At 39.1% G+C, this 18,098-nt stretch overlaps 1 protein-coding gene across 4 annotated transcripts in view; it reads left to right on the top strand.

The window, feature by feature from the left end:
- Positions 1 to 18,098, top strand: part of GPD2 (glycerol-3-phosphate dehydrogenase 2) — a 112,565-nt gene that overhangs the window by 69,155 nt on the left and 25,312 nt on the right. For all 4 annotated transcript variants that reach the window (XM_077320005.1, XM_077320006.1, XM_077320007.1 and 1 more), the window contains 3 exons: positions 8,310 to 8,474; positions 9,385 to 9,529; positions 16,355 to 16,548. In XM_077320005.1, coding sequence (XP_077176120.1) covers positions 8,310 to 8,474; positions 9,385 to 9,529; positions 16,355 to 16,548 — 504 coding nt within the window. The remainder of the gene's footprint in view (positions 1 to 8,309; positions 8,475 to 9,384; positions 9,530 to 16,354; positions 16,549 to 18,098) is intronic.

Raw genomic sequence — 18,098 nt, 5'->3', positions numbered from 1 at the left:
TTTCTAAATATTTCAAAACGTTCAACACATTTCTAACGCTGCTTGGATTTTAAGAGGACAGTTATGGATTTTATTGTGTTTTTTTTAAAAATACTGTAGCCCACCTTGAGCCAGTGTGCAACTGGGAGTAGCAGGTAATAAAGTGCAAAATATATTAAAAATAGTAATTATTTAACAATGAAATAAGTCTATAGCTTTTTGCCAGTCTCAAGTCTTGACCTTGTTTATGTATTAACATTATGTTAGCATCTTTCCATGTCTCTGGTATCTTCCCCTCCTGTAAAATAGAATTATTTTAGGCTGTATAATTTAATCTCCAAAACATAATACAAACTGGATAGCCCATCTGGACCAAGAATTTAATTTTGTAATGGCTACCGCATCACTTATTGATATAAAATCATACATAATCAGTGTTCATTCTCCTGTAAGCTTTATTAAATTGTGTTTTCTGAAATATTTTTTGCCAGTTGAATGTCCTATCCTTCATAGAAATTAGAATAATAATTATGAAATATTTTAAATATTTTTGAATAGACATGTTATCTGTTATAGTATCCTTGTAATTTTGAAATCACATTCTTGTCTTAATTTATATGCAAACATTTTCCTGATTTATTTGCAAATTCAAAATATCTCTGTTTCTTATAATTCAATTTTATTTCCATTGCTCTTACTATTAACATTATTAAAATTGTCAGTAAATTTTTAGAAAGCTTTTGGCAATTTTCCTTTTATAATTTTAATCTGAAAATCTGTCCCTTTGAGGAGAAGTCACACCATTCCAGTCCCCCATCAGACACCTAAATCGCATAGAAAAGCTCAATTAATCTGTTCATTCATTGCTTATAGAAAGACCTTTTATCTTTATTTGTAGCAGGGATTCCCAACCAGGGGTCCATGGAGTTCCAGAGGGGTTCTGCAGCCTTTCCCCTCCTGCCTTCACAAACTAGAAACCGCTCTGCGGGTTCTCATTTATTTGTCATCCCTGGCCCCAGGGAAGCATGCCTGGCCTCATCTACCTGATGGAATGAGCTCCTGGAGGTGCTGCAGGCCCTGTAGGAGCTTTGGGAGCTCATCCACCAGGTCTATAGTTGAGGCAAGCACGACAAGAAAGATCTGTTGGCCCTCTCCAGGATAGTGTGTGTATGATGGCTTGGTTTCATCTGGCCCCTCTTCCCACTGTTTGAGTTACTGGGAGAAGGATTAGGTTTTTTAATCTTTTTTCTGTTCTTCTCTTTTACATTATTTAGTTGGATTGTGATGTTTTTATATCTAGGGTTTAATGGGGTTTTATTCAGACTAGGGTAACTCACTGTGAGTCATTGGGAATGGCGGGCAATAAATCTAAGTTTAACTACAATAATAATAATCAGTCCAGTTGTAAAACTCAGGGAGCAAGGTATTTGTATCTACTCTTACGTGGTTTACTTTTTGGTCAGTTCAAGTTCTGTGACTAATTCACATCTTCATCACTAATTATTTGCAAAACTGATGTGCTTACTAATTTTAAAAATCAACACCATCCAGTCGGATTGATTGCATACAAGATCTTTACAGTGACTCCTCCAACCGTTCTGGATACAAATTCTGGACAAGGAGGATCTTTTCATCAGAGTCCCTCCTACATAGTAAAAGCCAGTCTCGTGGACAAGAATGAGATATAACAATACTAGAGCCTCTTGTGACGCAGGGTGGTAAGGCAGCTGACATGCTGTCTGAAGCTCTGACTATGAGGCTGGGAGTTAGATCCCAGCAGCCGGCTCAAGGTTGACTCAGCCTTCCATCCTTCTGAGGTCGGTAAAATGAGCACTCAGTTTGCTGGGGGGTAAAACAGTAATGACTGGGGAAGGGAATGGCAAACCACCCTGTATTGAGTCTGCCAAGAAAACGCTAGAGGGCGTCACCCCAAGGGTCAGACATGACTCGGTGCTTGCATAGGGGGGATACCTTTACCTTTACCAAGACATTAATTGGAGATTCAGTATGCATATGTCTACACCTTGTGTCACCTTGTAAGGCTTGAATACCTTGAAGACCTGTGAGTATTCCTCTAAAATGCCTTTAGTTTACATTTGATTAAATTTATTTTTATTATCTTTTTGGTCTTTTACATAAGGTTGAGATCATTAGCATGTTGAGCATATGTTAGCATATGTCCACACAGAGGCTTGGTCCTACATAAATTTGTAAGTTTTACAATGGAGTAGCAAGCTATGTTTTACATGGTTTTAAAGATACAATTTGTTATCAAAACATTGTTTTTAGTTTGTTACCTTTTTGTAAAATACTTGTTTTGAAGATAATTAAGAAAGGCTAAACTGAAAGGGGAGTTACCAGAGACCCATTTTATCTCTTTCTAGCTACAGTGCTACTGTATCAACTATCATTACTCATGAACATATTTTGTCTGGTTACGATGTTATCTTTTTACTATATGGTAATTTGTTGGGTTTTGTGCCAGTTGGTAACTATTGGAATTGGATACATTTTTTCAAAACATATCAGTTTAATAATAGACTTCTTATAAACAACGACATCACATTAAAATGAATTTTCTATATTTGGTGGTTCTGTATTATGTAATCTTTACTTAGTCCTTCCATGGATATTTATATTTGTACTACTCATGTAGTACTACTCATGTCTAGGTAACTCCCACTGCATCTCTTGCTTGTTTTGTTTACCTGTGAGGTTGTTGCATACCGTGTTTCCCCAAAAACGAGACCCTATCTTATATTTATTTTTCCTCAAGAAGACACACTATGGCTTATTGGTATTTAGAAAAGTCAGTGCCATTAACAAAGGTGTTTGTGTGGGGTTAAAGAGACCCACAGACTGTTGCTGGTCAGTGCTGCGGTGCAGCAGCTTTACTGATGTTTGGGGGGGTGAGGGAGACTGGGGCGGCCACTACTATGGTGCGGAGGGGTGGGGTGTTGATGCTGGCAGTGGTCTGCGCCCGCGTGCGGGTGTTGGCTGGCGCGCTGGTGCTGGCACCGCGCCTCCCCTCCTCCACGCCATTGGTCGCCTCGCAACCCTACCACTGTTGCTGGTTGGTGCTGAGGGAGAGAGTGCTGAGTAAAACGGCAGCTACAGATTTACTTCTATGGTGTATATTGTGCAAACACTTAGAAATCCTGCTACGGTTTATTTTATGGGCATGTCTTATTTTCATGGAAACACAGGGTATTTTGGGGCTGTGATAGATGCAGATACAGAAGCCTTTATTGGCATTTAAGAACAAGATATGGAAAAAATACAAAATTATATAATTTTGTTAAAATTATACCCCTCAAATAGCCTTACGCTCTGCCACCTCCAACTGGCTGCGGATCCCTGGCCCCAGAGAAGCACGTCGAACTTCAACAAGGTTGTGTCTTCCTGAGATGTATTAAATACTAGATAATTTTGCAACCAGAACGGGGTCCCAGGTATTCAATCCCGCTTTCTATTGCTTCTTCAGTGGTTGCAATTGTAGTCTTAATATAACATCATATAACATCACCAGTATTACAAGTACAGGATATCATATAGGCAGTAGCTCTTCAGTAAAGGGGTCACTTCTTCAATTGTGCCCCTGAAGAGCTATTGCCTACGTGATATCCTGTACTTGTAATACTGGTGATGTTAATATGATGTTATATTAAGACTACTCTTGATGTCCCTGGAAGGGTTTCTCGAATGGGTGGGAGTTAATTAATTTTTAATATATTTTTAAAATTTGTTAAGCATTCATGGGTTGATGAGACCATATATGGTCATGTTGACTCACCCATCCCTCTCCCAAGATGACCAATGAAGGGCATGGAGGGGTGGGAAGGAGAGGGGCCCTGGATGGGTGGGTACACTGTTATGCTTCCCAACCATATTCTACATGATTGTGACAATTCTGGGGTTTTTTGAAGCTGGAAGAATGTTTCTCAATGGTAAAAAAGTTAAGAGATGCTGTTCTAACTGCTTGAGCAAGTGATTCATTTCTACTAACATTTGTTTCCTAGCTCTCTTTGGCTACTTTTTTACTTGAAAGCTTTCAAAGTATATAGGAATTTTTCTTCAGCATGCTTATATAAAATACATAATTTAAAAACCTGTTCATTGCTTATTCTCTTTTCTCATTATTTATAATGAGTATGATTTTATAATATAAAGATATGTTAACAATAGAACTTTCTAAAAATAGCTCGTTAAAATTCTATATTTTGCTGTTTAACATTATAACGACTGTCAACAGCAGCTCTTGTTTTTAAACTTTATTTACATATATATAATTTTATTTATTGTCTGCCTTTTTCATTGAGACTCATGGATGATTACAAAACTGTAAAACACTGCCATAAAGGCAAGTAAACACATATCCTAAATAATGCAACAGAGCTTGATCACACAGAGGAGAAATTAAAACAGTAAAATACACCCAATCACACAGGCAACAATGAAACAGAATACAATACATCCAATGAATAGTAAAATCCCCCACTCATTTAATCTGCACACCATTTGAACAGTCAGGCCTAATTTACCACATTATGGTTAGAAGACAGGCTCAATTCAAGTTGCTTTTGTGCTGCATAGGTAGGTGACAGCAAGCTGATTATTCTCTTGGCAAAGTCAAAATGCAAAAACTTCTAGCATTTAAGAGTGGGAAGGGAGGAAGTTTCTATTGTAATAACTGCCCATGCTTCCTGATAAAAGACAACATCACTGGTTTTCTTGGGGGAGGGTCGTGAATGACACTTGCTAAAAAGACAGAAATATGGTTGTATCCTAGAAGAGGCAGAAATGAGCTAGAGAGTCTGATGTGCTAAAGTGTTCAAATTCTTGCTGTATGGGGCAAAGGAAAGATGTAACTAAGCTGGGCATGGCATCGTCATCCATCATGTTTTGTGTGCACCATGGGTGGTAATGGTGCCTTGGCTAGTCAATTGAATTCTAAACTTGGAGATTCCATCACCCCAGTCCTTTTCTAACTATAGGAGAGATCTGTTTTTAGACAAGACAAAGGAACAAACCACTAGAGTGGTGATTCTCAGCCTTTCTAATACCGCAACCCTTTAATACAGTTCCTCATGTTGTGGTGACCCCCAACCATAAAATTGTGCAAGTGTTCTTTCACAGAAATCAAACTGAAACTGACCAATGGCATGAAGATCCATTGTTCATGATTGTCATTCTGTCAGTCTTTTTATCCCTTTTCTCGAATTCAGTGTATTCTTCATACTGTACTTGAAACAGAATGTTACAACTCCTCTTTTGCCATTTTACTGCCTTTTAAGTTTCTCTTCAGGAGTGGCTAATATTCTTACTTAGTGAGTCCTTACTAGAAGGCAGAGAAAAGAAGAAAAACCATGTCCTTGTTCATAGTTTGGGTACAGTTGGAAAGGCAAGTTTTTTGTTGATCTGGACTTCACTCATTATACTACTGAACAAACTGGAATTTCTGCATTCAGACATGATCACAACAACCCATGGTTAATGAGCCAATAAACCATCATTTAGAATCCTTGTTTAGTACCAGCTAACAAATCACAGTTTGTTAAATAGCTTTCATTCACTAAACTGGAGCTAAACTATGATGCTTAATCATTATATTTGAATGCAATGGCTGTGTGTGTGTTTTTTTTAATGAAGCCTATTTGCCAGTGATGATTATTTAAGAATTCCTGGTAAAGTTTTGCCGGAACCAATGCTCTCCTTATAACTCAGCTTGAAACCCTTTATTACACACTATTTAGATTATAAACAAGTTAAATGATAAACAATTGTAAGTTGTTACGGTGTACAAAAATGTAATCTCAATAAAAGTCCTTTAAAATACACTTTAATCTTGGACACTTTTAAGCACAGCCGAAATCTCTGCCCTTTCTGCGCTGTGATCTGAAAAAGGCTCTTCTGAGTTGAGATGATGTTTACCCAGAGAAGAGAGAATTGTATATATTTAAAGGAAAGATGATAACAAGAACTTGATTAAAAGAACAGGATTAAAGTGTTTTTACAGCTTTTTTGGTAATTGAGAAAGATTAGCTGCTACTGCTGCTGTACTTGGACAATGGGCCTTCATTGTGTGTTTGGAAGTAAGGACACTAGAGGCAGTATAGTAGAACATCAACCTTTTGAGAAATTTACACTGCAATTATAAACATCTCTACACCTTTCAGAGTTCTTTGACGTCAGTGGGTTTGGAATGGTGTACTTCTGTTTAAAATGGGCTAGTAAAAATCACACTGCTTTGTAACGTTGTAGCAAAGGTTTTTGTAAATCCCGTCACTTTTCCAAAGTCTTGTCAGCCTACTTTTCTCTACTTGTAAGAGGTAGAAAGTTGCAGGAATCTTTCTATTATAACAGTTATCAAAATGACATAACAGTTTGAGCAGAGAACCAGTTCCTGTAAAATAAAAGTCAAAGCCAAAAGCAAAAGCAAAAGGAATCCTATTTTAACTATCAGCTCCTAAATTGCATCCCCCTTTTTGGAGATAATCCATAGTAAGAACAAAGAAACTGCGTGGGTTTTTTTTGCTCTTTCACCAAAAATTGAGTTGTTCTTTATTCAGTATACCCATGCTGTTTTTGAAGTCCGCATTATACTGTGTTTCCACTGAATGAGAGATAGCTCATTGTTAAATAATACTTCACCAGTAAGAATATAACGCTAATAATCCATCACTGTCAGATGCCATTATTGAAGTGCTTTCCTCTTAACTCGGGAATCCCTCTGTATGTGGAAGACATTTCTAGTCTTGATTTTGACATAATGAAATAGATACTTTTAGACAGAGGAAAATAACATTACAAGCAAAAATGCTGGTGTAATATAAGATGTGTGTACATATTCTGGGCATAATTGAATCTCCCTACAAGAACCTATTTTGGATTTTTTTGAAATTCATTATTGTTTGTCAGTCCCATTCTCTGTATGCAGCAAGCCATTAAATATAATAAAATCACATCATTATGAAATGAATTAAAGGTTTCTGACTTTGAACAAAAGCATATGTTCTTAGTCATTCATTTCCTACTGTTTTTTTGGAGGGTTATTTTATCTGAAAGGAAAGCCTAGCACCGATTTGCCTTGCTTAAATTTCACGCGTTCCGTTGTTCCATCCACACTGGAATAAGAAGTTTTGGTGGGGCTGCAGAGTTCCAATAAACATTGATCCTGTTTGCCCTTTTAGTTTTGAAACGGATTATGTACATAGCTGCTAGGTGTCATGTGGGCAGAATCAGAAGGGGCCTAACTTTACATAAATCATTTATATCGAGACCCGTTTAGTGTGCTGGCAACATAAATCAACAACAGTATCCATTACCATTCATTCCCCCCCATCAGTATTATCTTGATAGAACTGATCCTAGCACATGGGCCTGCTGAACCCTACCTTCAGAAGTCTAGCCCTTTGTAATTAATTATTCTGGGCACACAGAGCTTGGCCCTTGCTATGTGGAATAATTGCGGCCAGCCAACATCCCAGGTTTTAACTTCAGTGGCAATAATAAATAGAAAGTCTCAGGTGATGCCACTATTTTAAAGTAATTAATCACCTCCACACTTCTTCCCCCCTCCCCCCCTTTTCCCCCATGTTGATTTCCCCCCCTGTCATCCAAGTAGGGAGATTCAGTTATAAATGTTTAATAATATATATGTTAAGAACATCAATTAGCTAAACATTGTTCTTGTTTTTTGGATGGGTGAGGGGTAAGGAGGCCTCCAGATTTTAATAATAAGTAAAAAAACACCCTGCGAATGCTGTAAATTGCAAACTTAAAAATGTGAATAAAATGAATGTCTGTTTATAGGCAGCTGCTGGTTTACTAGTGGAATATCTGAAAGATCATTGCTTGCTTTTTTTAATGTCATGCAGTACGTGCGCTAATAGAGATTGTTAATTAACACCAGTGGGGCCGTCAAAAAAAAAAATCTCCAAAGATGCTGCATTAGTGCCAAATACGGGCTTTCAGAATCCTCCTCTTCCAAAACAGAAAGTGTCAGCCCGTTTTTCATGTAAGGTTCTTGACTGAATTAATATAAATAGTTCATTTTCGACATATAAATACATTATCTTGGACAGTAATCCGAGCTATTTGCACATGTTTGTTTATTTTTTTTTTACGCTGTTCTAAAGAGGAGGTGAATGCTTTGACCTGCCAAGAGTCAATGTTCTTTAAATAATTCTTGTGAGACCTGACCAGCCATCATGTATATTCAGTGTGACAGGGACAGATGTGACAGATCGGTTCTGACACACTTCCATACCACAAGTCAGTGGCTTGAGGTGACTCATGTCCTTCCTTTTGATTCTGCCCCCCTGCTGCAGGACAACACAACGATGCACGAATGAACCTTGCCATTGCTCTCACTGCTGCCAGGTACGGTGCTGCCACAGCCAATTACACTGAAGTGGTGCGCTTGCTGAAAAAGACAGATCCAGAGAGCGGGAAGGTCCTTGTCTGTGGTGCAAGGTGCAGGGATGTTCTCACAGGTATGTGGTCTTTGCTCTCTAAGGTATTTATAGATGCTTCTGCCTCTCTTCTCCCTCACAGGTAACCTACATTGGCTCTCAGAGGCATTTACTTTGGCTCTGCTTTGTTTGACAAAGGCGACGTTGCCTACGTTTGCTTTCTGCTGTTTGGTGCATACTGAAATTATTCAAACCCCCCCCTTGCACTTTGGCACGTGAGGGTTTAACTGGATAAAGCACAGCTATCTACAAATGCATTTTGCTTTTCTGTTTAAAGAAATGGGGAATTAAATAATTCCCCCCCCTACCCAAAGGTAGAAGCGAGGTGGGAGAGGGCAAGAGTGCAGGGGAAGGCTAGAGTTTGTAAATATCACTTAACTGACAAAGGAGGCATGTTTCCAAAGTGCAGTGGCATGTCATTAATGCCAATCATCTTTAACTTCTGTCAGGTTTTCATCCAAATCCTAATGCTTTGGCATGCTAAACCATGCTTTACATCCAAGCCCTTCTGTCAAGCAAAGCTGACGTTGTAAAATACCGTGTGTTGTGCTCTCAGTAATAGTACAATTTAACAAATTCCAGAGTTTAAGCATGTCATTAAATAAAGAGCTCAATAAATAAAGCTCAAATTGGGAAGGAAAGCTCCTGCCACTCTTTGATTTTTATTTGGGAGAATTTGCTTTCTGTGCATCTCATCAGTCTTTAAAAAGAAATCCAGAACTATTTTCTTTTTAAAGTTAGGAGCTCTCTATTTTTGTGTGTGCGATAGGCAGAAGCCATTCAGCTCCTACTGCAAAGTGAATGTGTGAGTGTCTGCATGTATATACACACACTTCACAATAGGTTAACTTCATAGATAAATTAATAATCCAGAGTGTCAGTGAACAGGGAAACAAATGGACTATGTGATTGATGCTGTTTTCTTTCACAGGGCAGGAATTTGATGTCAAAGCCAAATGTGTTATCAATGCTACAGGACCTTTCACAGACTCTGTGCGGAAAATGGATGAGCAGGAAGTAGCAAACATCTGTCAGCCAAGCGCAGGCATCCATATTGTGATGCCTGGCTATTACAGGTAGCGATATTCAAAAAGTGGATTATTTTAAAGAAACTCAAGTTGTGAGCCTAACAAAAAAAAATTAATGAAAAGAGGATGTGTAGAGGAATACCCTGATTAGGAACTGCCACTCTTAAGCCCTACACCAAACTGGCTTCTCAAGCAGATGAATTCTGAAAATTCTGCCTTCCCTGAGTTCAGTACCAGTGTTTTCAATTTTTAATTTTTAAAATTTATTTTGAACAGCATGCAATCAAAAGAAAATGCAGTGCTTAAGTACATGCCTACATTCTTATTAGAACATAAACTCAATACTTCCAAAATACCTTCAAGATCTCCCATACTCAAGTTATAACAAGTAGTAATCAACTCAATGCCTCCTTGTCTTAACTTCATCAATTGACTGATGTAATCTTTCTACATCTTTTATCTTCTGGTAGAGAAGAAAGTCTAATTATGACATACCTGTTTAATTACTTTTAAAAAATCCCTTACTTCCATAATTTAGCAAGTGCCAATTTGGCTCCTGTCAATACATTTAAAATAATAACTTACAGTATTACTATAATTTAAGAGCATAATCCCCAGAGTAAATGGAACTTCCCTACTCCACAATCTATGAGCCTGTTCACTCTCTGTAACATGGAAAACATACCCATTTTAGCCAACCAATATAACATTTTCATTATATTTTCTCTAACTTAGAGACTGACTAAAAATGAGGATTCTTGGACATGTGCAGATTTCCAAAACAAAACTTTCAGCTTTCTTGGACAGCAAGCATTTTGTTTTAGGGTCAGGAATCTCTCTGAGATGCTTGTTGACAGTTTATCTGATAACATTAAGGATGAGTATCTGGGCTTGATCAGTGGTCTATATAGATCAGTATCCTGTTTCATACAATGGCCAGCCAGGTGACCTTGAAAGGCCTACAGTTAGGTCTTGAAGTCCTTTTCTTGTTGGTGCCCATGAAGACTGTTATTTCAGCCTCTGAACATGGAGGTCCTATTTAATCATCTTATCTGACAGCTGTTGATGGACGAATCATACAGATTTCACAAGCCAATTCGTCTTTGAGTTAATATTTTCTGGCCTGAATATTTTGGCACCTTGTAATCAATCTTGCATTTGAATTTCCACTGAAGGTAAAAAAGTTGTGTTCCCCCTGACTTGCCTTTGAGTGTCCTAGATTTCATTCAGAAAACACTGAGAAGAGTCTGTGTTCTGATTTTTTTTAAATCATTTGTGGCAAAATGACAAGAAGTGTGAGCTGGGAAGTCCCTCACTTGAACCATAGATTGTGAATAGACTTGGACAAGGTGCCATTTTATGAGTCCCCCCCCCCCAACTAAATGAGGATAAAACTGAGGTGTGACTGCTAAGAAAGACTCTGGATGTCCGCAGTATATGTGAAATATGCTATAGGAATACCAAGTTTTAATAATGTATAGTTAAAATAATACTAACCAACAACCCAATGAAACAAAACTCTTTGTTGTATTAAGACTTATGATTGTTCAAGAAATGCAGCTGGGGTGGGCTCTTTCCTCTGTAGATCAGTATCTCCTTATTGCAGTTCTGCTGCCTTCTCAAGTGCAAGCGCCAGCTGGTAGTTCAGCCTCTTGGAGTTACTCCTGTTGTGTTGTGGGGCAGGAGTTGGGTGACAGCAACCATCCTTTGAGCATCCCCAATGGCCTTCTTTATTTATTGGTTTATTGCCCTGATACTCTCCTCAATGGGAATTCAAAGCAGCTTGCAAACATAATGGAGCATAATGTAGGTCAGGATGTACTGTACATGTTCATTCAGGGTCTACAAGCTATGGGCCAAGAGCTCCATGGCTCTTTACATTCAGCTTTTGCTGAAAGACTTCTACCTCAGCCACATCCAGACTTTGCACCTGCAGAGGGAACGAGAAACTTGACCTTGATGCTATGCGGCTGTTGGTCTTATTTCAAAATTCCCCTCCAGTGGGGTCCTTATCCACACCACAGTAGCAGGTCTGTAAAAGTACAGAGTAGGAATTCTCAAGACCTTAATTCTTTTCTTCCTGAAACTAGCAAAACCCTTAGAGAAGATTCTCTCTTTTTAAACACTGTACATAGTTCAGATTGGAGACCCAGTGTGGCGTTAGTCTTTTGGACTACAGCTTGGGACAGCCAAGTTTGAATTCCCTGTCTGCCATGGGAGTTTGTCTGGTTACCTTGGGCCACACACTCTCAGCATAACCTCACAGCATGGTTCTGGTGAGGATAGAGTAGAGAAAGAAGGAATGATGGAACAAGCTGCTTTTGGCTTCAGATGCTGTGAAAAGTGGAATGCAAATTAAAAGGTTAAAAATTATATGGGGCAATAACTTCTGTTTAAGTTTTGCCTGGGCTTCTGTCTGCACTATCCAACAATGTCATAGCTCAAATTCATTCAACGTAAGAGGCAGCTGAAGAGCAAGCTGGTCATACATATAATGGTTTGTGACATGTTTGGTCCTAGGTGGAACGCCTTGTTGTGTGTGCAGTAAGCATCTGGCTTATTCACTGTACAACAGCATGAGATTGAAATGTAGATGGCCACCTTAATTCTTCAGCATCTTTCAATGCCACTGAGTGAAGGCTGCATAGCTTTCATTTCTAAAGTAAGATGAGCCAGGAAATGTGTATGCATAATAAATATATACATCTTATTGAAATTTAAATGTTATGTATTTAGCAACAGGTTTCTGCCCCTGGTGCCAATTGAACCTTGTTTAGTAGAAAAATGTTGTAATGAAATGACATACGACTTGTCTCTTTGGGAAAGTACTTTGACATGAACCTGGAGAAATGGTAAATAGTTTAAAGGCTTTCTATGTGTAAATGCAGATAAGATTTAATTAATTTAATGTTAATACAATGCAGGCATTTCCCTGTGGGTTCTTACATTTTTATATTCTTCATTAATGATTCCTGTGTTCCCTCATTAATTCTGTTCTTTGAATACATGGCCTCACTTAAGTAGCTGTGACATGACTTTCTTCTAGCCACGATTGTTACTGTGCTGTAATCCCATATAAATTTCAGCCTTTAAGCCATTTGGTGTTGTCTGTGGATTTGACCATGTTTTATGTTATGGTTGAATCCATAAAAGGTTTCTGTTCTGCCTTTGGATGATGCATTATAAAGGCGGTGTGTGTGTGTGTGTATGTGGGTCCTTATTCCTAAAAGGCCAATCAACACTTAGAAGCCTTATTTAATTGTATGCCCATCCTTGTTCTAGAGAAAAAAATCTTTGCAGGCAAGTAATAGCCAAAATATTTTAAAGCGTTCTTAGAATCATAGAGTTGATAGGAGCCATACAGCCCATCTAGTCAATCTCCCTGTTGAATGCAGGAGCATCCTAAAGCATCCAAGATAAGTATCTTTCCAGTGGCTGCTTAAAAACCACCAGTGACCCCTGTCATCAACTCTTTACCTAGGCAGTTGATTCCACTGCTGAATTACTCTGTGAAATTTTTCCCCACATATCTAGCCGGTACTGTTGTTCACATAGTTTAAACCCATTACTGCGGATCTATCCTCTGCTGCTGACACTCCTGCCCTCTTCTAAGTGACAAGCTTTCAAATGCTAAAGAGAGCAATCATGCCCTCTCTCAACCTCCTCTTCTCCAGGGTGAACCTCCTTAAGTCTCTCAGCCTTTCCTCATGGCGCTTGGTCCCCTGGCCCCGGATTATCCTTGTCATTCTCCACTGTACCCTCTCAATTTTGTCCACACCCTTTTTGAAGTGAAGCCTACAGAACTACACATAACTATACAAAGTGAGTTAACTAAGAAAGCTTCATCTAGCATTGTACGAGACTTTGCGTCTTGAATGATTATACTCCAAAACTCTTGTTGGCTTCTAAGGTGCTACTGGAACCCAGCCTAAGCACCTCATCTGATGCCAGTATTTGTCTTCATTCTGCAGGGATCTAACATACTTATAGAAAGTGAAAATATGCTACTTCTAGCTATCCCTTTACATGAGCCCTTCTGTTATGAGCCCATTGTTACTTGTAATAATGACAGTCAGCACTGAAGGGCCGATGAAAGCTCCTTGCAGAATTGTACAAGGTAAATATTTCCCCATGGGGGAAAGCAATGGCTCCTTGGAGCCATTTCAGGTCAGGTAAACAGTAACTTCAGTCACTTCTCCCCTGCACTGTTTTTCTTACCTGAAATGACCCTGGTGAGTCCACTGTTTTTCCTCATAGGGAAATATTTCTCCGTGTACAAGGAGCTCTCACCAATCCTTCAGCACCAAGTGCTCCCTTTCCCCAACGTGCTGTTGTCTCTAGTCAAATTGGGCCCTGTCCTGCTTGACAGTCTAAGTTTCAACGGGGAACTCCCAGTGCAAGTCTGCTTGATAGGACCCAGGGAACCTTTAACTGCACTGAAGACACGTGTATTTTAATACTCTTGCTTTCTTACTTCACATTAGCTGTGCATGTGAATTCACCATCCCCAGCCCTCCATCTGCAGTTCTGGGGATGAGAAAACTGACCTACCTAACAAGAATTTTGAAGTATTCAGTAATGTACATGAAGCTCTTTGAACACTCTGAAGTGCTATAGAAAGACAAAGTATTATGATCTAGAACACGGTTGGCAAACAGTGGCTCTCTATATGTCTGTGGACTACAATTACCGTGCCCATGCTGGCCAGGAGCTCATGGTAATTGTAGTCTATAGAAATCTGGAGAGCCACAGTTTGGGCACCCCTATCCTAGAACCTTATCTTGTCTATATCCTGGAATTAACGTCATTTGCCAGCTTAATACCAGAAGATTAAATAGAGTAGAACTATGTAAGATGGTGAGGCTTCAAAGGCTTTCCCATTCTTCTCTATTGTACATTTCTTTAGCTATTCAGTGGCATTAAACTGGAATTTAAAAAACCTCTCACCAATCTTCAGAAAAATTACTCACCTTCCCTGCAAGTCTACTCATTTTAAGCCAATTTAGAAGCCTTACTTGAATGCTTGTCAAAAGTTTTTTGAATACTCAAAGTCTGTATATTAAATTTCTAAGTTTTCCTGCCTCCCTAAATCAATAGTGATTTCATTTTGAAAAGTAATTACTTGTCTGCCACAGTTTACCTTGCACAAGCCCATGTTGACACCCACTTTTTATGCTGTACTTCACCAAATGTATCCTTAAGCTGTATATAAATATCATCTCAAAGACTTCTTAGTGTAGAACTTAGACTTCAAGTGCATGCAATTGTGATCCCTCTCACAGAACCTCACACATAATACTGTTCCATCTCTAAGATGATTTCTGAGTTAAAAAGGAAGAGTGTGCTCTCATGATGAAAACTTGATGAGAATATGTGTATATATGCCAGATTTTGAAGTTAATGGCTACCTTATGTTTCAGTAGGCTACTGTGATGTGTATCAAATTATACCTTGTGTCTAATTTCATTTAAATTTGTTTTAACACCCCTGTATATTTAAATCAATGATGGTTAGTGCCTTCAAAAAGTGTGGGTGCCGTGAATATACCCAAATCACACTGTGTTCATCTTAGATGCAAGTACTTACAGCTGTCACACAAATCCTCTGCTGCCTAGCAGTAGCATTTCTACGCAGTATTGACCCACCAAAAATCAACACAATCTATGCTAGAACTGTGCTACAGAGAAAGTAGGAAAAATACATACAGAAGAATGCAGAAAAAATACTTTAAAAAAGTGAGCCAAATACAGACTACAGTCTTATCATGTGATATACATTATCTAATTTAAAAAAAGATCCATGTTAGAAGATTTTCTAAGAAATATCTATAGATTTTGTAAATGGGAGAAACAGAATGCTAAAGTTTAAGAGATGACCACACACACTGTTTTCCTTGTATGCACAGACACAACTCTTACAATCATGTGTAATATACACAACCCCTTTTCTCTATGAGGGGGAGGGGCCTTTGGGCCATTGATGAGGTCATCAGAAAGAGGGGAGACAGCAGCCTTGCACTACCTCAACTTGCCTGAATCCAGTGAGAAACTTCCCAAGGAACACTTGATATTGAACCTTAGTTACCATTTGTATTAAAGGTAAAGGTAAAAGTTTCCCCGAGTCATGTCTGACCCTTGGGGTGACGCCCTCTAGCGTTTTCATGGCAGACTCCACTCAATACGGGGTGATTTGCCAGTGCCTTCCCCAGTCATTACTGTTTGTATTATGTGTTGATTATCTTAAACTGCTTTGGGACTCAATTTTGGACTGACTTTTCTCCTGACTTTCTTAGACCTGCCATGCTATACTGGCGGGCTACTGTGCATGTATAGCCATTTTCCCTAACCCTGTCCCTGTGGTGGCCAATTCCTCCCCCCATCACTGGGGGCTTCTTTAAAAAAATACCACTCTGTTAATATAATGATCTGTGCACCAGGCTCTCTGAACAGTCATCTTTCAGTTTTTTAAAAAAGAAGTTGATACTTTTAAAAAGTAAGGCACTGTAAGGGAAAGGCATGTCTCCATAACTAAGGAGGCTACAGATTTTTGTTTAAAAAAGAAGGCAGTGAGTGCAGAGAACCTGATATTCAGATTTGTAGATCATTATTTCTCTATAACAGTATTTACTTGCTGACAAAAATGTACAAAGCACTAAGGTGTGGGGATGGTTGCTGCTGGGGGACTGGGGGAGGAGACTTCAGGAAAATCTGCCTTTTGAAAATTCCTCTTGCTGCTGTGCTGTATTGGCAGTTGGAGCCGCAACAAAGAAAACCACACACAACTGTTTGTAGAAACCACCTCTGCTTAGAATGGTGCTTAGAATGTTAAGTGAGCTATTGAAAACAAAATTTAAAATGGTACTATTTGTTGTAGCCCTGATAACATGGGACTTCTTGACCCGGCAACCAGCGATGGACGAGTGATTTTCTTCTTGCCATGGCAAAAGATGACCATTGCTGGCACCACGGATAGTGCCACTGAAGTCACGCATCACCCAATTCCTACAGAAGAAGATATCAACTTCATCTTGTCAGAAGTGCGCAACTATCTTAGCTGTGATGTTGAAGGTAACATTACTAATGCTGGTCCTGACAAGTTTATGTTGTTGATTCTGATTCAATTAGGACAGCCTTTCTCAATCTTTTTACTGTTGAGAAATCTCTGAAACATTCTTCAGGCTTCAGGAAACCGCAGAAGTGATGTCAGAAGGCCACACCTGCCTGCCATGCCTCCAGAAGTCACATGTCACTAGAAGTGATATCACTCAGACACTCCCACTGGATGTCACATCTCCAGGCCACTCCCACAGCACATAAATATTTTCAGATGCTTTGTTAATAGGATCCATATCTGCCCTCTGGGCTGGCTACTAGTTTGCTCTTCTTCACCAAAGGGAGCTTCCAGTGAAAGCTTGCAGAAACAAGATTTGGGTAGGCCTATGTCAATCCGTCTTCCACTCCCCCGCAGTTAAGTTAAAATGAGAGTACTTGCCACTCTGGACTCCAGTTGCTACCATGTTTGGTGAGCCTCGGCCAGCAAGGATTTCTATGACTCTGCTTCCCATCCCCCTTCAGGTCCATCGTTGGCCATTTCTGTGTGTGTGTGTGTGGGTATGACATCATGACCATATATGGTCATATCACTGGATTTAAAGATTTAAAAATATTTTAAAAATAATTAATTTTCACCCAATCAGCAACACCTTTCTGGGGCTGTTGCAAAACCTTAAAAAGAAGGCCTAAGTTAGATATTTCTGTGAGCCAATGATGGCTTGTTGAATCTGTTTCAGTTGTTCATCATATTGTTCTGATGATAACACCATTTATCTAGCTGGCTGGTTTGTTATATGTGTAATTTGCCCTTCCTCCAATAACTTCAGAGTAGCATTTTCCCATTGCAAGAACTTAGTAAGGGTAGGGTGAGTTGAAAAATAGATGATCAAGTAAGTATGGGTGTCTTCACCCTTCTTTTGCAGTTACCCTCTGAGTTCTACCTTTGTTTCATCAGTGACTTTCATGGTAAATACATAAGCTTGGATCCTACCAAAATCTGCTGACTGAAGGTTTTCTTTCTTTCTTTCTTTCTTTCTTTCTTTCTTTCTTTCTTTCTTTCTTTCTTTCTTTCTTTCTTTCTTTCTTTCTTTCTTTCTTTCTTTCTTTCTTTCTTTCTTTCTTTCTTTCTTTCTTTCTTTCTTTCTTTCTTTCTTTCTTTCTTTCTTTCTTTCTTTCTTTCTTTCTTTCGTCCAAAATGTGCTAAAACTCTACTCCAGGTGGACAGAATTTTGAGCCCATTTGAGCAATGAAGGCAGCCTGAGGAAAGGTTGCATATATGCCAGTACATCATTCACACTTGATGTATTTACTTCATGAAACATCAGTGTGGCCACTGTATAAAACAGCTTAGTGTAGGGGAGCGATCCCCAACCTGTGGGCTGTGGACCATATGTGGTCCGTCGACTAATTGGAGGTGGGCCGCGAAGGACGCCTTCTCTCCCCCCCCCGGCCCTTTACAACACACTTCGGGTGTCATTGTCTCCCATCACTCCCAGATGGGACTATCTCGTTGCAGAGAAACAAGCTCAGGGTTCCCATTGATTTGTCATTGTCATGAGTTAAAA

The sequence above is a fragment of the Paroedura picta genome, chromosome 2 (assembly GCF_049243985.1).
Source record: "Paroedura picta isolate Pp20150507F chromosome 2, Ppicta_v3.0, whole genome shotgun sequence".
NCBI classification, from domain to species: Eukaryota; Metazoa; Chordata; class Lepidosauria; order Squamata; family Gekkonidae; genus Paroedura; species Paroedura picta.
The sequence above is the reverse complement of the archived record's forward strand: the minus strand, read 5'-3'. Positions and strand labels throughout refer to the sequence as shown.